Source organism: Oncorhynchus masou, chromosome 2 (assembly GCF_036934945.1).
Source record: "Oncorhynchus masou masou isolate Uvic2021 chromosome 2, UVic_Omas_1.1, whole genome shotgun sequence".
In the NCBI taxonomy this organism is placed as follows: domain Eukaryota; kingdom Metazoa; phylum Chordata; class Actinopteri; order Salmoniformes; family Salmonidae; genus Oncorhynchus; species Oncorhynchus masou.
Window position 1 is genome coordinate 33,997,865 of NC_088213.1, and position 22,428 is coordinate 34,020,292.

General features: G+C 44.1%; 1 protein-coding gene across 1 annotated transcript in view; it reads right to left on the bottom strand.

The window, feature by feature from the left end:
* Nucleotides 1-3,209: 3,209 nt before the first annotated feature.
* The window catches only part of LOC135554060 (copine-7-like), a 37,492-nt gene continuing 18,273 nt past the window's right edge, over nt 3,210-22,428 (bottom strand). The window contains 13 exon segments of the mRNA XM_064986082.1: nt 3,210-3,837; nt 4,470-4,706; nt 6,657-6,755; nt 6,757-6,791; nt 7,122-7,173; nt 8,229-8,283; nt 14,041-14,174; nt 15,311-15,370; nt 16,082-16,168; nt 16,362-16,460; nt 16,622-16,711; nt 16,801-16,884; nt 21,453-21,527. Of these exon segments, the coding sequence (XP_064842154.1) occupies nt 3,664-3,837; nt 4,470-4,706; nt 6,657-6,755; nt 6,757-6,791; nt 7,122-7,173; nt 8,229-8,283; nt 14,041-14,174; nt 15,311-15,370; nt 16,082-16,168; nt 16,362-16,460; nt 16,622-16,711; nt 16,801-16,884; nt 21,453-21,527 (1,281 nt within the window). The 3' untranslated portion in view covers nt 3,210-3,663.

Genomic DNA, 22,428 nt, shown 5'->3' on the forward strand with positions numbered 1-22,428 from the left:
GCAGAATTTTTTTATCAGAAGAAGTTCATGGAACTATGTGCAAGACTTCTTACCCATGATTTATACAATCAACAAGTCGAAGTGTCAACAGAGAGAACAAAATAGTTCCTAGAGGGAAAAAATTGTTACAGTACATATTAATCATGGAGGGATGTGCATGTAAAGCTGCTTACCATAAGTCAGCAGCATCTCATCCAAACAAGTCAATGTGAATACAAGGCCATGATCCCACTCTCTGGTCTTCTCTCATTAATGTCAGTGTACTCCTGTGACATTTGCACTCTTCAAACAATATAAATCATATACATTCCACCGTATTTCGTTTCTTCAGCAGACAGCGCAGTGTGGTCTTTCACCCTTGAAAGACCTCCCTTGAATAAGATTTTTTTTAAAGACCTAAAATATCATACAGCCTTGTGATACAAACACCATGAAGAGCACCATTTAAAATGTTTCTCATTAATTCAGTTAAGAGTTGTCACTGGCTAAGGCTCCAGATAGGGATTGATCTTTTTCTCAACCTGACCGAAGGTATGATTTATATGGAGGTAATGGGCGTAACAGTTGAAAAAGATCTGATTTATCTGATGTAGATCTTCATCATTAATTATCATGTATACACTTCTGTATAATTTTATTTGAATGCTCTGCCATAATGACAGCTTAAGGTTATTATATACCCGAGATTGACATAAATACATGTTATGTCACATCGCTAAATCTGTAATAAATCACTAAGCTTTAAAACGCTGTACGTAACGTAATAGTGTGAGTAATGTTATAAAATGTCAGGTTTGCTTGTACAGTACCAGTCAAAAGTTTGGACACATCTACTCATTCAAGGGTTTCTCTATATTCTTACTATTTTCTACATAGTAGAATAATAGTGAATACATCTAAACTATGAAATAACACATATGGAATCATGCAAGGAGCTGCCAGTCTGCAAGGAGCTGCCAGAGCTGCCAGTCTGCATGGAGCTGCCAGAGCCGCCAGTCTGCAAGAAGCCGCCAGAGCCGCCGGTCAGCATGGAGCAGCCAGAGCCGCCGGTCAGCATGGAGCAGCCAGAGCCGCCGGTCAGCATGGAGCAGCCAGAGCCGCCGGTCAGCATGGAGCAGCCAGAGCCGCCGGTCAGCATGGAGCAGCCAGAGCCGCCGGTCTGCATGGAGCAGCCAGAGCCGCCGGTCTGCATGGAGCAGCCAGAGCCGTCGGTCTGCATGGAGCAGCCAGAGCCGTCGGTCTGCATGGAGCAGCCAGAGCCGCCAGTATGCATGGAGCAGCCAGAGCTGCCAGTCTGCAAGGAGCTGCCAGTCTGCAAGGAGCTGCAAGTCTGCAAGGAGCTGCCAGAGCTGTTAGTCTGCAAGAAGCCGCCAGAGCTGCCAGTCTGCATGGAGCAGCCAGAGCCGTCAGTCAGTATGGAGCAGCCAGAGCCGCCAGTCAGCATGGAGCAGCCAGAGCTGCCAGTCAGCATGGAGCAGCCAGATCCGTCAGTCTGCCAGGATCCGCCAGTCAGCCAGACTCCGCCAGTCAGCCAGACTCTTCCAGATCCGCCAGTCAGCCAGACTCTTCCAGATCCGCCAGTCAGCCAGACTCTTCCAGATCCGCCAGTCAGCCAGGATCCGCCAGTCAGCCAGACTCTTACAGATCCGCCAGTCAGCCAGACTCTTACAGATCCGCCAGTCAGCCAGACTCTTACAGATCCGCCAGTCAGCCAGACTCTTACAGATCCGCCAGTCAGCCAGACTCTTACAGATCCGCCAGTCAGCCAGACTCTTACAGATCCGCCAGTCAGACAGACTCTTACAGATCCGCCAGTCAGACAGACTCTTACAGATCCGCCAGTCAGACAGACTCTTACAGATCCGCCAGTCAGACAGACTCTTACAGATCCGCCAGTCAGACAGACTCTTCCAGATCCGCCAGTCAGCCAGACTCTTCCAGATCCAAGTCACCAGCCTACAGAGCAGTTCCTCTCAGATGCCAGTCAGCCCTCTCAGTGCCGAGCTTCCCCCAGTGCCGAGCTTCCCCTCAGTCCCGAGCTTCCCCTCAGTCCCGAGCTTCCCCTCAGTCCCGAGCTTCCCTCAGTCCCGAGCTGCCCCTCAGTCCCGAGCTGCCCCTCAGTCCCGAGCTGCCCCTCAGTCCCGAGCTGCCCCTCAGTCCCGAGCTGCCCCTCAGTCCCGAGCTGCCCCTCAGTCCCGAGCTGCCCCTCAGTCCCGAGCTGCCCCTCAGTCCCGAGCTGCCCCTCAGTCCCGAGCTGCCCCTCAGTCCCGAGCTGCCCCCTGGGGGGGGGTTCTATCACGCCCTGGTCGAAGTATTTTGTGTTTGTCTTGATTTATTTGGTCAGGCCAGGGTGTGGCATGGGTTTTTGTGTGTGGTGTGTTTTGTATTGGGATTGTAGCTTAGTGGGGTGTTCTAGATAAGTCTATGGCTGTCTGAAGTGGTTCTCAATCAGAGGCAGGTGTTTATCGTTGTCTCTGATTGGGAACCATATTTAGGCAGCCATATTCTTTGAGTGTTTCGTGGGTGATTGTCCTTAGTGTCCTTTTGTTCCTTGTTCTGTGTTAGTTTACACAAGTATAGGCTGTTTCGGTTTTTGTTACGTTTATTGTTTTGTATGGTTTGTGTTTATTCGTTCATTAAGTATGTATGAAAATTACCACGCCGCATTTTGGTCCGATCCTTGCTACACCTCTTGCAATAATATTAATTTTTACCAAATAGTAAATCTCCTGTATACCACCCCTACCTTTTCAAAACAACTTTTTGGCTCATTAAGGAAAGAAATTCCACAAATTAACAAGGCACACCTGTTAATTGAAATACATTCCAGGTGACTACCTCATGAAGCTGGTTGAGAGAATGCCAAGTGTGTTCCGAGGCAAAGGGTGGCCACTTTGAAGAATATAAAATATATTTTGATTTGTTTAACACTTTTTTGATTACTACATGATTCCATATGTGTTATTTTATAGTTTCGATGTGTTCACTATCATTCTACAATGTAGAAAACAGTAAAAATAAAGAAAAACCCTTGAATGAGTAGATGTGTCTTTTGACTGGTACTGTATATGACTACCTTTTCTGTGCAGGCATCGTGTTGGAATAGTAAAATAAAGTTTTACCTAAATTTCTTTCCACATAATTGAAAGACTCATGTGGTTTGATATGTTTAGACCCCCCCCCCCCCTCCCTTCAGTTGACAGGCTCCGACAATACCAGTGATGGGCAGTAAGACTTAGAGAGACACAGCAGAGCAAAATGGATACAGAGGAGAAGCAGACTGACGCCTTGGAGAGCCTTAGAAGTCATAGAAAAATCAACTGAGGGCCGAGGTGCCAGTATCAGGGTAGAAGGGGGCAGAGAGCATGTGACCATAGTTGATCAACTCTGGGAGGGATTCACCTGCATGCATCCCCAAAACAGGAGGAAGAGGACGAAGGCTCCAGCATCATGCTGAACAGGCAGATGGATGCACAGCCAGGCAGAGGGACATGATCCGAACGGAGAGAGAAAACAATCCAAAGGTTTCAGTTTCTGGTCTGTGTGTGAACACTGTACGAATGAAAAAGGAATGATAACAACACTAATATTAATGACCATGGTTCTTGGTCCAGAGCAGTGATATGCACCCTCTCTCTCGCTCTCTCTGCTGGACAGATGTGGTCAGGCCGTGGTCCCCACTGCTGGCAGTGATTCTGAAGGGGTGTTGGCAAGGGAGGTGGGAGAGTCACATGATGGGACGGGCGGCATGGGGCAGATGGCCTTGTGACTGTAGTACTCCACCACTTGGTTGGGCACTTCCGCCAGGACACATTTGGCTAAGGCAGCGGGCGAGGCCTGTGAAAAATAGAACACAGCTGTAGTCTGGACAGTTCTGGCACAAGACCCCAAACGGTTAAAGCAATAATTTTCAGTGGCACCTAAATCCAATGAAACTCTGGGCAAATTGTGTTTTAACCTAACAAAAGGAAGAATGGAAAGAGTGATTTGTGTTTTCCGTTGTTTGGGCAGAGGTCAAAATGAAAGAGAGCTTTGGGGAGCATACAGACAAATCGCATCAAGCTTTTGGAGGCATTTTTGCATTTTTCATCATTACTTTTCGAAATTAATGGATTTTCTTTCCTGGTGAGAACATTTATTTTTCTTAGGAGGGTTTTCTGAAGCTCCTCCATCTGTAGCACTGGCATGGCCAGCAAATGAGAGGCTGCCTGGCTGTTAGCATGTCTTCAAAGCCCCATTGGAGGGTAATGCTATTACCCCCTCCCCCTTTGGAGGTCACACTGGGAGACTTAATGGCCACCAGCATCGCTATTATAAAAAGTAGTGCAGTTTCTGAGACCTTTTGAGACCCACACCTCTGTTCTTTTGGCTTGGTTAGAATATGACTGTGGCCTAGCAGAGTAGAGGGAGGTAGGGAAGTTGGAGGGATGGAGGTATAGACAACGGAAGGGAAGGAGGGCAATACTGACCGTTTTGAAGTCTCTGAAGGGCACAAACTGCACAATGTCTCGGAGGACGGGCTCTCCTTTGGGTGAGCGCAGCACCCCGTCATCCCCGTCCAGGATCTGCATGTCTGTGAAGTCTGCATTGCCCACGCCAACGATGATGATGGACAGGGGCTGGTAGGAGGCACGCACGATGGCCTCGCGTGTGTCTGCCATGTCTGTCACCACGCCGTCCGTGAGGATCAGCAGGATGTGGTAACACTGGAGGAGAGAGGAAAGAGGAGAGGGTTGCGGTTGCGTGTTGACCTTTTGTCACCACACTCTTCAGTGCCCTTGGCTTGTCTGTGTGTAACACGTCATCCTCTGAAATCTGACTGCTCCCACTGAGAAACACTGAGAAAAGTAATAATGTATTAATCTCTAGTCCCATCAACACCTCTCTCTTTCCCTGCAGGATATCAATATGAATGAGAAAATCCTCAACATCTACGTGTATCCTACATTTGCCAATGGATCTTACATATGAGGTCGATGAGTGTATCCCCTTGTATTCTCCTCTCAGATGTCCCATGAGTCCCTAGGGATTCAAGTGCATCGGCTGCAGTTTTAACTCATGTCCTGAATTCTCTTTGCATTGATCCTTTGGTCTCATTTACTGATCAGAAGAAGGGATGATTGAATAATAAATGAAGATCAGTACAAGGACAAAGCAGAAGAAATAGCCCAAATGATGGAAAAGTGTTTCAAATGTAATGGGAATAGCCTGAGGGCAAACTAATGTAGGAACACATTGATATTAAAGGCCTTGGGCATTCTTGTTATCTCAATCCGTGCCGCGTTTCATTGAGAGGTTTTAAAAGGTTCTTATGCAGAACCTCAATAAATTATAACAGATTTATATAATGGGTTGGTCTAATCCTGGAAGCTGATTGGTTAAAACCGTGTTCCAGACAGTGTCTATTCCACAATTTAGCACCGGCTAAGGCTATGAAATGCCTATTTACTGTTCCATCTCACTGCGCAACCCACTGTCTCATCAGCCCAACCAGACAATTTATAGACTTGATCTCCCATTTCTTTTAGACTAGTATTTGGTTTTCAACAGCAGAGATTTGTATAAACCTTGCTGTCAGTCTCTTTGATATTTGTAACATTGTTTCAATATTGAAATTCGATCTCCAGCTGTTCGATTGTAATCAACGTGTCGGGACTTGGGAGTCAGGATGAGAGAGACAGGCAGCTTTTCTCAGCCAGTTGAAATCATACATCAGCATAGTTTTTATGGATATATACAAACAAATGTCCATAGAAAAACAGGTCAAACTAAACAAAGTGCAGCTAGTTTGCGGTCTTTCCAGCTTCAGTTTGAAGTAATTGTTTTAGCTGTGTCATTGGCTAGCTCCTCCAAACAGTTTACTGGTGAGAGAGCAAATATTCTAAACCAGGCGAAATAGCTCATCATTAGCTCATTGTTATGGATGTATCCAAATAACTGTCATTAGAAAACAGTTTAAACAAACACAAATGCGGCTACTTTTCTGTTATTCTGGCTGCACTGTTTGATGCGACTGTGTTAGCCCAAGTTGGCTAGCTAAAGATAAGGGTATAGGAACGTTGCCAGCCAGCATGACAACGGAACATTTAGAACAAAGGTCCATAGATATAGAATAAAAAGACTTAACTGGGTCGTGTCTCCAGCAAACCAGCCAGCCGGCTTGGGCAGCAATCCTAGATTTGACGATTTGGACAATATCTTGTGGAAATAGTATGAATAAATGTATCTAAATAACGTTTTTAATGGAAATATGTCAATCATTATTTTATTTAGTTGGTATCCCGTTGTATAAAAGTGATAATTCCCTCAAATACGGTGTTTGGAGGATATATTGGCATGGTTTGCCGGCCTGAAACTAACAACAACTGTGCCAATTTCCTCCAAACACCAGCTTCTAGAGACATAATCACTTAATTAGACAAAAACATTTAATAGTGAATGACATCAATATTATGTTTTTCATTTCAACACTCAATCATACACCTACATGGTCTGTCTTGGCTGACTGGTATTAATTGGGTAAAAGCTGAGCCTGAGACAGCTCATCCATGGAGGCTCAATGGGTGGGATATCAGTTATGGATATTTGTATTTTTCTCCATATCATGCAGGCCTGTACTGTACATCACTCCATTACAGCAGTAAAGGGACACTTACTGAGGCATCTTTGATGGTCTCCTCTCCTGCTGACAGCTTGGCTATCCTGCTGATGATGGGAGAGACATTGGTGGGGCCATACAGCTGGATCTTAGGCAAGGCAGTTCTGGTAGGCCTCCACCACTCCCTGAATCTCTGAACACACACACACACACACACACGTTCTACTGTGGGTACACGCCTTGAAGTAGCACATTGAGGGACGGAGGGAGGAAGGGAGAGAGACAGGTGGGCTGGAGTAAAATAACTAAGGATCAAAGTATTACTGGAAATGTGAATTTGTAGGGCTCTGTGTCCATTAAAGATGGGTTCTGAGAGCGGGAAAAGCACTCAAGCTCCACATGTTATCTTCTATGCCAATTTTTCATTGTAAAATGTCAGCGGTAGAGATTGATGGAGGGTTGGGCAGAGCTGCTGAGATGTTCAGAAGTATAAGGTACCCAGAGGAGGCTTCATCTCTCTTACCTTCACATTCATCGTCCTCTGGGTTGAAATTGATGGCAAAGTCATGGGACACCTGTTTGTTGGGAAATTAAAAAAAGTCAGACACGGTTGTACTGGAAATTAGCGTAGACACAAAATCCCTATGCCTCAATTTAAATACAAATGAGGTCTTCAAGGACACTCATTTATTTCAGTCCACATTGTACAATCTTTTGAATGTCTGAAGTAGCTTTGGAATAAATGAAAATATAGAACCATAAGTCCACATAAAGCTTACTTTGAGTATGAGAATGATCATGTTCCTTATATTAAGTGGTCCAGGTATCTTATTGAACAAAGCCACGGCCTCACAGCCTTTTGAAAGCGTTTACTATTTTGGGTAAATACAACAGCTTTGGGCTCTTGAACTATTGCTGAATTTACCGATTTGGTTTTGTAGCATTTTAGTAGCCTGGGGTACAGAAAGAGTTCAGATGTGGCATTTTTCTATCCAATCAAAACAACAGTCTTTTAGGTCCAGTGTATGTACCTTTGACAAGACAGATGCCATTAAGCCATAATTACAGAACTTACAGTAGTCAAGTCTATTTAAAAGCCAATGCACAGAACAGAAGCAGATCCTGATAGCCTTCTTTTCTCTGTCTGTTGACCTGCCAGTAATTCAGTGTGCCTGTAATGTGACTCTCTATCTCTGGAAGCAGTCTGTGTCTGAAAGCGAGCGGTGTGTGTGTGCTTCAAACCCTCTCCCCAGGGTGCTGGTTAAAACAGCAGCGGAGTTGCTGTTCTCCATGGCAAATCTGCTAAAACAACGCCCCTCTCTCACTCCTGAAACCTTCTGACAAGTGGCCATCAACACCAAGGAGCCTTGCGCCACACTGCCTGCTTGCCATTCTTTTAATTTCCTCAGAGCATGTTATTTTCTCAGGGACAGGTATTTCCAGAGAAGGGGCTTGTGAATAAAAATAAACTCAATTATGAATTTGAAATGTGAGACATTGACGAATGGTGTCAGGAAATAGGGCAATCAGCCATTCAATATAGACTTACAGCATGGGAAAATACCAAGAGGAGAGATGGAAAATAAGCAGTGGGGGAAAGATTATAACAACTAAACAAGATAATACTCACCTCGTAATTGGGCGGAATTCTGGCACCAAATCCCAAGGCGGAAAATCTTTTGTCACTAAAATGTAAAGTAGAGTAAATCAATCATACAATAATACTGTTGTCACTGTTACAATAGAGAACACACTGTCACTGATAAAATCACTGTTACAACAGAGAACACACTGTCACTGATAAAATGGAAGATTATTACATTACTGTAATTTATCTCTTCCACACAGGACAAAATACACTGCAAATCCCTCCTTTTAAGTCTTGTTTACAATTCAATCAGTTAGGACACTCAAATGACAATTTAAGAATTGCGTCTGTGTTCCAGCTGTCAGTTTGCACCTATGGGGTGAGATTATGTTACTCTCCGCCACCAAGTGGTAATTGTGCCGTCGCAATTGCTGTATTCCCCACATCATTATCGGTATCATTCTAATATGATGAGCTGATGTAGCTGATGCTCTGCCATATTGAATGCATTACTCTTTGTCAGGAGGGCAGGAGAGCACTGCACTAGAGGAATGAAGGCATTAACTGTGAGGGAGAATGAGAGTGTAAGACACAGTAGGACAGAAGCAATGCCTGCTGGGAAATACCACTAGACATACAGTAGATCTGATCACATGGTATGCTGTGGGGCTCACTGAGCAGTATGCGAGCCGAGACAAGAGACAAAACAGGAGTCCTCATAATGCAACGGCAAAAAGAGAGAGGGTTTAAGAAATGATTCAAATGTGAGATGGAATGATTAGTGAGACACACACATTCCCTCAGAACGAGGGCTGTATCTACCACTCTCCAATCCATGGCACTGTGAACATGTGTGCTGGGCTGTGTTAGCTTCTTTTCCATCACATTAGTAATACTGCCTAAATGCATGATTTTGTCTCTGCTATCAGGACATTTTTCATGCAGAAAAAAAGTGGATTCTCGAGCACCGTGGCAATCTGAATGAACATCTCTGTAATAACATCTTGGTTTCATCCATCAGCATTTGAATGGAGCTGTTTTAATTTATTTACTGGAGCAGGAAGGGGCGAGAGTGATGACATGGGCTGGGAACACTAAAGCAGGAAGTAATAAGCATTCAATTGAAGATTTGCCTGTAAGCCCACATTAGAGACAACTAACGCTTTCCCTTTACTCTGAACTTTAATTCGCTGGCTGATTGATACGTTCTCCAGCACATTAAAGGCAAAGTAATGGAAAAACAGATGATAAAACCCTTCTGGTCTCATCATCTACCCTTGGGAATTAAGAATGATCATCTCTGTGCTAAACATAGTAATTGTCACGTCCTGACCTTAGTTCCTTTCTTATGTCTCTATTTTAGTTTGGTCAGGGCGTGAGTTGGGGTGGGCATTCTATGTTTTCTATCTCTATGTGTATGGCGTGGTATGGTTCCCAATCAGAGGCAGCTGGTAATCGTTGTCTCTGATTGAGAACCATACTTAGGCAGCCTGTTTTCCCATTTTGAGTTGTGGGTGAGTATACAGGGAGGAGGTAAGGGCCCTCGGCGTGGTGTCAGGAAAACAACATCATCAAAACAAAGGAGATGATCATGGACTACAGGAAACAGCAGAGGGAGCACCCCCTATCCACATTGTAGGGACAGCAGTGGAGAAGGTGTAAAGTTTTTAAAGTTCCTCGGCGTGCACATCACAGACAAACTGAAGTGGTCCACCCACACAGACAGTGTGGCGAAGAAGACGCAACAACGCCTCTTCAACCTCAGGAGGCTGAAGAGATGTGGCTTGTCACCCAAAACCCTGACAAACTTTTACAGATGCACAATCGAGAGCATCCTGTCGGGCTGTATCACAGCCTGGTACGGCAAACTGCTCTGCCCTCAACCACAAGGCTCTCCAGAGGGTGGTGCGGTCTGCACAACGCATCACCGGGGGCAAACTACCTGCCCTCCATGACCCGATGTCACAGAAAAGCCAAAAAGATCATCAAGGATATCAACCACCCGAGCCACTTCCTGTTCCCACCACTACCATCCAGAAGGTGAGGTCAGTACAGGTGCATCAAAGCTGAGACCGAGAGAATGAAAAACAGCTTCTATCTCAAGACAATCAGAACACTAAACAGCAATCACTAACTCAGAGAGGCTGCTGCCAACATTGAGACCCAATCACTGGCCACTTTAATAAATGGATCACTAGTCACATTAAACAATGCCACATTAATAATGTTAACATATCTTACATTACTCATATCATATGTATATACTGTATTTTATACCACCTATTGCACCTGGCCTATGCTGCTCGGCTATCGCTCATCTATACATTTACATATTCTCATTCACCCCTTTAGATTTGTGTGTATTAGGTCATTGTTGGGAAACTGTTAGATATTGCTGCACTATCGGATCTAAAAGGACAAGCATTTCACTACACTCGCATTAATATCTGCTAACAATGTGTATGTGACAAATACAATTTGATTTTGACACAGACTCCGTTCTGTCCACGAGAGGAAGATGCTCAGACATCCCTCTAAGCACAGAATCTCAAGGCCCCATCTCTCTATCAACCCAGGGAAAAGAGAGCTGGTAAAACAGCTAGGATCAATTAAGGAAAGCAGCAGACGTGATTTCTCTCTCTGCCCCCAGTTGAGTTATTGAAATGCTCTCTTTGTTCCCTCCATCAACACTTTGGTCCTTAATCTCCTTAATCCTCAACTCCTTAATCCTCAGATGAAGAAAGAGGGGAAAGTGGACCTTCTCTCTCCCACCACCCTCCATCGGGAGATTTAAGCAGATTCTGTAAATGGCTAATCCTGCTTTAAATGAATCCCACAGGACAGCGCTATCCAGGAGAAAGGACAGGAATAACCTGCAGGAGCTATGGAGGTGTACGAAATTGGTTGCAACACAACGCGCCAAAAACACATTTTCTCTGACAGCAAATCATGACAAATGAGTGACTAAACTGCATGCAGGGTCAGGTTGGGCGGGAAGTTTTGTTAATTATTGTATGTAATGCAAGGGAGATCCATCACAATGGTCGAATGAGAAATGAGCCTACAACATTCTCTGCTCGGCAGTGGCAAAGCCCGTTTCAAGTTCTATAATACAATTCAAACCACTCATGTCTGATATCTCTGCCTTGAATAGCCATCTTTGACATACTGCTGTTCTTCTTTCTATTCCATCTAGTCCGCTGTGTTTTGTCCAAACAGAAACTCATTACAATGACGGCGAGATGGACCTGAAACAGCTTCTCAAAAGTTGCCTCAGCAATTTTATCTTACTTTTCTCCTCTGACACATGTTCCATAGCTCCTGAAGTATCAAGAGAAGAGGCTGTACAAATACTTCCACTGGAGCTACTGCTACTTAGTTATGGTGCTTGGCACTTCTCTATTCTATCCGTCAGTGTAATACTTTGTGGGAATAGAACCTGGTGTTTGAGAAAATGTAGAGGTGCCACAAGTACCGAGCACAGACAGAGAGTGAAAGAAACTGGCTTTCAAGTCTGACTATGGTTTTCTCAGATAAAGTAGACATTCTCTGGGAAGTGGCCTTTCTGTGTAGTGGTATACAAATTCTCTTTATACATATTCTCTTTGATTGTGCTCAACGTTTTAGGATCCTTATGCCTTTTTCCAATTGAGCCTGGATTAAACATTACAACCTACAGGTTGGTTCAGTGTGTGTGGAGTAATGGTCTGCCTCAAGTGTTTTCTTAAGCAGCACATGTCTGTACTAGGTGTCTTTCCTCAAGTGTTTTCTTAAGCAGCACGTGCCTGTGCTAGGTGTCTTTCCTCAAATGTTTTCTTAAGCAACACGTGTCTGCATTAAGTGATACGTTCCAAGTAGAGACTGCTATGCTCTGGAGGATTACCACCCCGGGAGACAGCTATATTTCAACATGACACCAGTAAGGAGAGTGGGAGAGCCAGATGTGATGTTGTTCCCAGGCCTGTTAATGAGGACGGCACAAACATGTGGGCTCCGTGGTGGCACCTCTTTCTCACTTCCACGTGACATGGTGTGAGAGCGGATCTTGCAGGCGGGTGTCTTCACTGAGCCCCGTTCCCCTCTCAGTAGGAGAACCAGCCACTTCCCACACAGAGCAAAAGGTGCCCGGCTCCTAATCCAGCTCCTACTCTGTAAATGTGATCACACATCACCTGATGTTCCCCACAAGAGGCCTGCATGCCCACGTTGTGCACCTGAATAACAGCCTGACGTGGGAGGAGATAACCCACAATATGTAACGTAGGCGCAACACTTAAAGGCATGTTTGTGACACCCAACACCAAACTGAGTTAGCTACCTACACATCTATTTTCCAGGTAGCTAGAGTCGGTGTCTCTCCAACAGGTCTTCTGCTGTTCTAGAGTTCTCTTCTATCATTTGTTACTAATTAACCCGTGTCTGACAAGACTGCCCCCGATAACTCTGGTGTATATGGAATAAATATTGAATTAGTCATTTAGAAAATAGAAATGTAACAATAATCCCAGTCAATTACATATCCTTAACAAAGACTGTATACAGAGAGTAATGTGACCACACACACAAATTATAATATCCCCAGCCATTGAAACCATTACCTCCCCAAACCCTTGAGAGCCCTGTGCATCCTTCTGCCATCTCTCCGTGTCTCTGCTGCTGCCTCTCCTCTGCCCATCCTGCTGCTGTCCCTCCCTGACTCTGCTAATCCTGCTGTGCCACTACACCAGGATGGGTGTCCTATCCTCTGCACCCGCCGCCACGGATGGAACAAGACCTGCTGTCTCCTGCACTTGGAACCATCTCACTTTGTGCACATTCCAACAACGGCAGCAGAAAAGGCAGCGGCAGCAGTAACTAACCAGCCTCAACTCAAACGCTCATTCTGCCTCCAAGCAACTTCCTCTGAGATTTCCCCAGGGCCTCCTCATGCATTGCCAATGTCTGTGTAAAGCAATTTGTTTGCTCTAATTTCCTCCTAGTAAGGTGGAAATATAAGGACTTAATGAAAGTGATGGCAGTGGGCATGAGAATTGCTGGTGGACCTTAGTAATTTCAGCGCATTAATTAAATTGTTTTTTGTTGTTGCAGTTTCGTATTATCTGGCAGAAGTCTTAGATTACATGGAGGAAATGTATGACATCAAGTGGCTGACTGTGTTAGATTCTATCTGCGTAGCGGTTGCTTTGGTGGTGTCAAATCCACAAGCGGTTCCTTGCTTTACCTTATTTCAGACACTGCCATTGGATGCAGCAAAACCCGACTTTATATCCGACAAATCCCATGCAGCCGTGTAAGAAGTTCATGCAGTCGCATTACAATTTCAGACACTCGAACGTGTGATGTTATGTTGTCTACACCTCGATTAGACTGATAGCCTATCCCCATCCAAATTAACATGAAAACATGCACACTTTCTATCGCAGTTTTGCACTAACGCGGTAGGCATAATAGGAAGGGAGTGATTTTTAAACACACAAGAACAGCCACTCACCGATTTGCAGACTCATAACGCAGTCACACCTTCAACACTGCCCAAACAACGTGAGTTATCACTGGATCTGATTGAATCGAGGCCTTATCATTGTTTCACTCTGTCACTCATTTTCCAACTCATGCTTCAGTGAGTAGTTGAAAGAATCCTCAGAATTCTATTCTATTTCAGCATTCCACGATTTCCATTATCTCCTCATAGCTGGGAATTAGATGAAGTAGAACCACTGGCTCGGTTTATTATGAGACATCTACCGAATGGAATGTAAAAAGTTAAATTTCCCATTGATAGACGTACTGAGAGCAGCCCCACAGATAGAGATCAGGATTAGAGGCTGGGCAGAGAGGCGTGGTGCTGACTAACCTGTCATAATCCTGACAGATCTCCCCCACTGCTATCAAAGCCTTCAGATACTCGTTGGGCTGGTACGGGTTGATGTAGTGTAGGGAGCAGCTGTTCCGTGGGTCTCCGTTGGAGGCTGTGAAGTCAATGGCCACCTAGAGCAATGACAGATTCATAGAAGACTGTAAACAAACCAAACACCATAAAACACTAGACCTAGAGTCTACCTGTCAATGAAGGTTGTGTTGAAGCAGGCTATTCTGTACAGTGCTCTGTTAAACTGGTGCTCCTATAGAGAACGATTATGACGAATCAACTGACTTCCATTGTGTAAGTGTCTGGAGCCTGCTTCTTTGAGTGACTTGACCTTTCAACCCGGGAGCAGCCTCATAGCCTTAAATACTGTAATATCATCGCAATCATGTCCTCAAGCATAACTGCTTACGCTAATGAATCTGTATAATATATGGTGAAAAAATATCTAAATTATGTAAATGAACATTGCTGAAGCCGTCTGTTAAATTTCAATTTTTTATGTCCAGTCATTGCGCAGATGTTCTCAGCGCAATTTATACGACCAACATATGTGCAGGATGCGTTGAGGGCATGTAAGAAGGAGCAGCCAAGGACAGAGATATTTCACTTCTTTGACGTCAGCAGTGCTAAAGATATGAGCACAGGGAGAACTGCAGAGCTTCTCAACAAGGGAAATGATCATACTAATATTCTGCAGGTATTTTAGTTTGAATCATTAGTGCATTTTATCAAAGGACTTCTACAGTGTTCTTCATCTGTGGAAAGTGATACCTAAGGCTGTCTATGCAACAATGAAGCACTGCTCCTAACATAGCAGTTCCCCCTAAATGAATATTCATTATTGCCTCAGTTATCCTTCTAAGGAGCTAGTCTTCAGTTAGAAAAGCATCTGGACACACCGGAAAATGTCAGTCAGCAAGGTAATGTTCCATTAGTTAAAAAAGCAGAATGTAATGTTTCACACTTTAGAGAATGTAGCATTTAATCAAAACACTGGCCTTGATGGTGGAACACTTAGTGGTAGCATGATGGAACACTTAGCCTGGAAATGGAACACTGGTTTAAATTTCACAGGCAGGTTAGAATACTAGGCTTATTGTCTATTCCAATACCTTAACAAAGGCAAGCAACCATTAATATGTGTAGAATGTATAGGCAGTCAGTGGATTGTACAACTTTGAAGGTTAGCATAGCATTGTACCATGCTGCTAAGTGATGATAATATGCTAGTGCACGCATTGGCTACTCAACTTACTGTAAAGTGGATTTGGCATCCTCCCATGATGTAGTCCAGGAAGGAATACACTCTGTGAAGCTGCAGAACAGAGAAGAAGCTTTTAAACTAAACCCCAGAGGGTGGGGAGTTCGGACTTGGTGGAGTACTCAATGTTTTTAGATGGATTCCAGTTTTAACCAATGGCTGGTCCATTTACAAAAGAACAAGTATGTATTTTAAAACTATTATTCAACCACATCTCAGTAGCTATGCACTGTTTAGAAAACAAGTATTATGTAGTAAGCATATGAACATGGAGAATGGTGATGATTTCATTTAGTCTGAGGGCAGCAGCTCTGGGATGTGCAGTGTGTTCTCTTCATGCCAGTTAGAGATCACACACCCAGTGGGGGCGGCAGAGGATTCAAACTGAGACACAGCAGCAATCACATGAGCTGGGGCGCAGTACACTAATGAATCCAAAATTAAATAATCAAAATGATAGGCCTGAGACACACCAACAGCTATACCAATTTAAAAAAAACATTTTTAAAAGACCTGCGAACTAAAAACATAGGGGGAAAGCACGGTGACAGCCACCCACAGATGTAGTCATTTACAGAAATGGGTAGCGGGGGTGGACAGTAAACTGAGGATGATCGCATTTCTAAAATGAGCAATATTCATTAATTAGCACTATGTGTACATGTTGTGAGAGAGTACAACCGAATAGCACAGAGACGGGGATGATTCTCGATGTATTCGATAGTGGAGAGTTGCTGAGCAGGAGCTGTAACGGTTGGCTCTAACCTTGAGATCACTGAGGATGACCACCCCAGAGTTCTTGTAGTTCTTTTTCTTCAGTTTGTACTTTGGATTCATGCAATCCCATGTGACCTTTAACACAAGAGGTAGACAATACATATAGAAACATAGTAATGAGTTATGACTTCTGCGGTATGACTTGCAGAACATAGAACCCCAGCGTGACATTTCTTTCATCCATTTCTGTCTGTCACAAGTGGGACATCAGTGACACACATCAAACTTTCAACAGTGACTGACAGCACTTTCTCTCCGTTCGACTGACCTTGCTTCCACCGCCAATTTTCTGCATTTCTCTGAAGGTGGCATAAAACTCTCCGATGAAGTCGTGTTTTCCCCTGGAGTCGTAATCCCAGACTAGACACTGTGACACAACCAGACAGTGGCAGACAGAACCCTCTGATATTGACTGTTCATTCACCAGTAAGTTACTTCATTCACCAGTTCCATTCATTCATTCATTCATCAATAAATACCACAGCAGCAATGTTAAACCATCACACCATGACTTCCTGTGTTTCTTACCTTGAGCTTCCTGTCCTCATCACAGCTACACAGAGAGATGAGAGACACTTTAAAGGGCTCCCACACGGGGTTCAGGTTGTTTTTGATTACCTGCAAGAGCACATTAGACATGAGTAACTTTCACCACACATGGAGAAGGAGAGGTTGATACAGAGAGAAGGAATGAATGTGTCTATTACCTCAGTCCTGTGAACGAGCTGTTCCGTCCCATCATCGTTGATTCGATATATTTCCAAAAAGGGGTCTGACTTACTGAAGAGATCCTGCCAAATATACAAACCAATCAAACATAATACACTAATTCTAGTTGAGCCATTAATGTACAGTCATTTATCTCAAACAATCAAATAACAAACAAGTGAAATCACACGCACACAGATGCTAGCTTGGTCCTCCTGGTGCTAAATTTGACACAGCTTATCCCCTGCCTGTGCATGTGGTGTTTTGTTCACTGCTGTGACAAATCAAATCAGGAAAAGGGCTTGAAAGAGTCATTTGACATAGAGTCTCAAGGTAAGGCTGAGAGCAACTACAGCTTGTTTGGGTCAATTGATTGTTCAGGGCTCAACAGACAGTATTTCTGTACATTGTGTAGTGTATGAGAGTGTTAGAGAAAGGAATGGAGGGAGAAAGAAAGTGTGTGAGAGTGAGCGGGGGGCACAAAACAAGATATTTAATGTCCCCATTTCTCGCTGCATTAGCCTGATACAGCTCCACAGGGACAGCCAGGGAGGAAAGAAGGAGGTAGCCCCCCCATCTCGTTGTCACGGCAACCCCTTGCCAGTGGCGTCACTGTGGACTGACGTGCATTACAAGTGCATTTGTCTGTCAACATTTAATCCCTGTCCGGCAATAACAGCTCTCACCAATTATATAATCAGCACCATTAATTAAGTTACCTTTGACCAGCACAGTCTACTGAGTTCCATAATGTTACAAGTTCCATAATGCCCTCCAGCAGTTTGTTCAGTACCTTGGATAGCGTTTCAGGCAGCATTACAGTATTAGCAATAAATGGGGGATATTTCATTGCCTGATCCATGTTGCTCATACTGTGGTTGTCACAGCAAGTCATCTACAATTATATATACACTGCTCAAAAAAATAAAGGGAACACTAAAATAACACATCTTAGATCTGAATGAATTAAATATTTTTATTAAATACTATTTTCTTTACATAGTTGAATGTGCTGACAACAACATCACACAAAAATGATCAATGGAAATCAAATTTATCAACCCATGGAGGTCTGGATTTGGAGTCACACTCAAAATTAAAGTGGAAAACCACACTACAGGCTTATCCAACTTTGATGTAATGTCCTTAAAACAAGCCAAAATGAGGCTCAGTAGTGTGTGTGGCCTCCACGTGCCTGTATTTACATTTACATTTAAGTCATTTGGCAGACGCTCTTATCCAGAGCGACTTACCTGTATGACCTCCCTACAACGCCTGGGCATGCTCCTGATGAGGTGGCGGATGGTTACCTGAGGGATCTCCTCCCAGACCTGGACTAAAGCATCCGCCAACTCCTGGACAGTCTGTGGTGCAACGTGGCGTTGGTGGATGGAGCGAGACATGATGTCCCAGATGTGCTCAATTGGATTCAGGTCTGGGGAACGGGCGGGCCAGTCCATAGCATCAATGCCTTCCTCTTGTAGGAACTGCTGACACACTCCAGCCACATGAGGTCTAACATTGTCTTGCATTAGGAGGAACCCAGGGCCAACCGCACCACCATATAGTCACATAAAGGGTCTGAGGATCTCATCTCAGTACCTAATGGCAGTCAGGCTACCTCTGGCGAGCACATGGAGGGCTGTGCGGCCCCCCAAAGAAATTCCACCCCACACCATGACTGGCCCACCACCAAACCGGTCATGCTGGAGGATGTTGCAGGCAGCAGAACGTTCTCCACGGCGTCTCCAGACTCTGTCACGTCTGTCACATGTGCTCAGTGTGAACCTGCTTTCATCTGTGAAGAGCACAGGGCGCCAGTGACAAATTTGCTAATCTTCTCTGGCCAAACGTCCTGCACGGTGTTGGGCTGTAAGCACAACCCCCACCTGTGGACATCGGGCCCTCATACCACCCTCATGGAGTCTGTTTCTAACCGTTTGAGCAGACACATGCACATTTTTGGCCTGCTGGAGGTCAATTTGCAGGGCTCTGGCAGTGCTCCTCCTGCTCCTCCTTGCACAAAGGCGGAGGTAGCAGTCCTGCTGCTGGGTTGTTGCCCTCCTACGGCCTCCTCCGTCTCCTGATGAACTGGCCTGTCTCCTGGTAGTGCCTCCATGCTCTGGACACTACGTTGACAGACACAGCAAACCTTCTTGCCACAGCTCGCAATGTGCCATCCTGGATGAGCTGCACTACCTGAGCCACTTGTGTGGGTTGTAGACTCTGTCTCATGCTACCACTAGAATGAAAGCACCGCCAGCATTCAAAAGTGACCAAAACATCAGCCAGGAAGCATAGGAACTGAGAAGTGGTCTGTAGTCACCACCTTCAGAACCACTCCTTTATTGGGGGTGTCTTGCTAATTGCCTAGAATTTCCACCTGTTGTCTATTCCATTTGCACAACAGCATGTGAAATGTATTGTCAATCAGTGTTGCTTCCTAAGTGGACAGTTTGATTTCACAGAAGTGTGATTGACTTGGAAATACATTGTGTTGTTTAAGTGTTCCCTTTATTTTTTTGAGCAGTGTATATATTTTCAAGTACTTTTAAAAACAAAAGGTTCAACATTCAAGACATTTAAATGTAAACCTTTGAAAAGGTACTTTGTCAGAGCCGTCACCCATTGTGCTGGTAAATCAACTACAATATTAAAGTGCCTCATCACAGCTGATCACCATTGTGAAAGAGGCAGTATTTATAGCCTGTGTGGTATAGATCATGTGCATAGTCTATTAGAGTAATATTTCTCAGTGTAATAGGATCCTCAAAGTCATTTGAACGGAGAGATTCCATACAAAGATAGGAGCCTGGCAATTAATCTGCCTGAGGATGTGACCATCCCCCCCCATGTCTCTCTCTCTCTCTGTTCCCACCCCCCTCTCTCCCACTTTCCATCTCCTCCTCTCTTTTTGGTTCCAAGTAGAACTGTTTCGGGTTCCATGTAGAACCTTTTACACAGAGGGTTCTACATGAAACCAAAAAGAAACTTTTGGAGCCCTTTTTCTAAGAGCGTACAGGGTTGGCTGACAGGGTTGGGCAACTGAAATGTAATAATGTCAATAAGCAAAAGAACGACCATTTTAAAGCACACCATACCACCATTGACGAGTTCCCCTGCCTCCAATGTACACTGAAGATTCCATTAGCAATATTGCTTGCGTCTAAATCACAAACAGTGCAATTTTAAATCTGTTTTTATTTCCACATGGAATTGCTCATTGTGACCCTTTTTCTATTGGATTGCTAACTCTAATAAATGCATTAAAGGAGCCTGGGCTCTGCTCTGATGAATACACACTAAGCAGAACTTTACATCCACTCCCTGTTAACTTTCTCCAACACTGCTGGAGTCAGAGGCCAATTGCACCCTTTGCTTGGTAGCATTCTGAGAGCATAGAGAGGCAGGAAGAAGATTTCTATATTTCTGCTATAATCATTGATGTCAGAGAGTTACTCCAGTCTTGTTGACTGAGATATGAACCTTCTGCCTTGAGCCTTGTGTGGGTGTGCCAGCTCTACTGTAGGTGCCTCAGTGCTCCAGCTCCCAAAATCTGTTGCCAAATATCTTTCGTAACCCTCCTAAATGCTCTACCGACAACAAACTCCCTCGTTCTGAGCTCACCATGCATTTTACATAGCTTTTCTCTGTCAAGCCATTTATTGAATAACTACTGCTGTCTGTGCTGTCTTTGCACAGAGAGCCCCATGTTGGATTGATTTCTTCATCTTGTGTTAGGGCGCAGGAATTTAGAGTTGAAAAGGACAGGTCGATCATGTCCTTTGGATATTGCAAGGCAGCCTTTCAGAGCCAGGATACTTGAAATGCATAAATTCATGAATGGCAGACAAAAATGGAATGGTACTAAAAGAGAGAGAAAAAATGTATTTTGCAGATAATCACTAAGAGTATGTTTTTGCTTGAGGCACAGAAAGTGAGAGGGCGGAAGACCCTGAGAGATATGCAGAGAAAAGGAGGAAGACCCTGAGAGATATGCTGAGTAAAGGAGGAAGAGAAAGAGAAAGGCAGAGATATTAGTTGAGAGACGAGGAGAGAGAGGATAAGTGCAGAGGCGGGTACGGCTTGTTGCTACTGTAGGAAGAACAGACACCTGCAGAGCTTCAGGGCCTGTGGTCCATTGTGGGATGCTTTGTGTGGAGGGGCTATTTGCAAACAGAGAACCACACGGTAACACCCTTTACACACACACTGACACACACCAACACAAAAACACACACACTGAACTAAGCAAACCTCACACTGATCTCACCCTCATCTTCGTTTGGCTATCTGTCAAGGGTCCATGCCACACCATTCTCACAAGGCTTGTCTCAACGGGGAACCAGCATTTACAGAAAGCCAAGTTCAATTCAGACTTAATAGAACAAATGCTGAAATGCCTTTATGTCATGTCATCCAGTAAATACAGTGTAAATCATATGGATCTTAATAAATGTTGCGTTTATAAGTGTAGAAAATCCATATCCTCTTCGTTGTATAAATCTTTGTCTGGCTAATGACTGATAATGCCAAAAAGAGATCTTGAAATCACATTCACAGGAGAGTGGTTCAACAGCCAGCAATAAGCACACATTCACCCATGAACTATATTGACATTTACACCAAGAGAAGGACGCTAATCCCTTACCTTATCATCCAGTTTCTTGGCACAGAAGAACAGTTCAACATATCCATTGTTGCCAGAAATTTCTTCAGCGTGTACCTGAAAAAAGGGTTTTAGTAAGTCACATTTTTGCCCAATGAGAATATTTTATTTTCAGCAGCAGACAGCCTGTCGTATGACATGTAGACAGGACCTTGAAGCCAATCAAAATATGTCACATAAAATGTTGAGGAGTGTTATTACTTTTAAACTTCAACAGAAAGCTCCTTCAAGCCGAGAAACAGATATGGTTCCATTACAGTAATGCAGAGCTGGCCAAACGGAGCTGGGTCCAAATTTAGTCCACAAGACCGTTTAGTTGGCCTCCAAAAGGAACACACTAATAGCAAATACGTTCATTATTCTGCATATTTAAAGGATTATTACAGACAGGCTAATAAGTTTTGCTGAAAAACACAAATGTGTGTGTGTGTGTGTGTGTGAGAGAGAGTGAGTGAGAGAGTGAGAGAGTTAAAATTGGCAGTAAAGACAGGTTTAATTCCTCAGGGCCGTGGGGTGAGACAGGGATGCAGCTTGAGCCCCACCCTATTCAACATATACAGTGCCTTGCGAAAGTATTCGGCCCCCTTGAACTTTACGACCTTTTGCCACATTTCAGGCTTCAAACATAAAGATATAAAACTGTATTTTTTGTGAGGAATCAACAACAAGTGGGACACAATCATGAAGTGGAATGACATTTATTGGATATTTCAAACTTTTTATCATCATTAGTCATTTAGGTCAACATTGGATCATTCAGAGATCCTCACTGAACTTCTGGAGAGAGTTTGCTGCACTGAAAGTAAAGGGGCTGAATAATTTTGCACGCCCAATTTTTCAGTTTTTGATTTGTTAAAAAAGTTTGAAATATCCAATAAATGTCGTTCCACTTCATGATTGTGTCGCACTTGTTGTTGATTCTTCACAAAAAATACAGTTTTATATCTCTATATTTGAA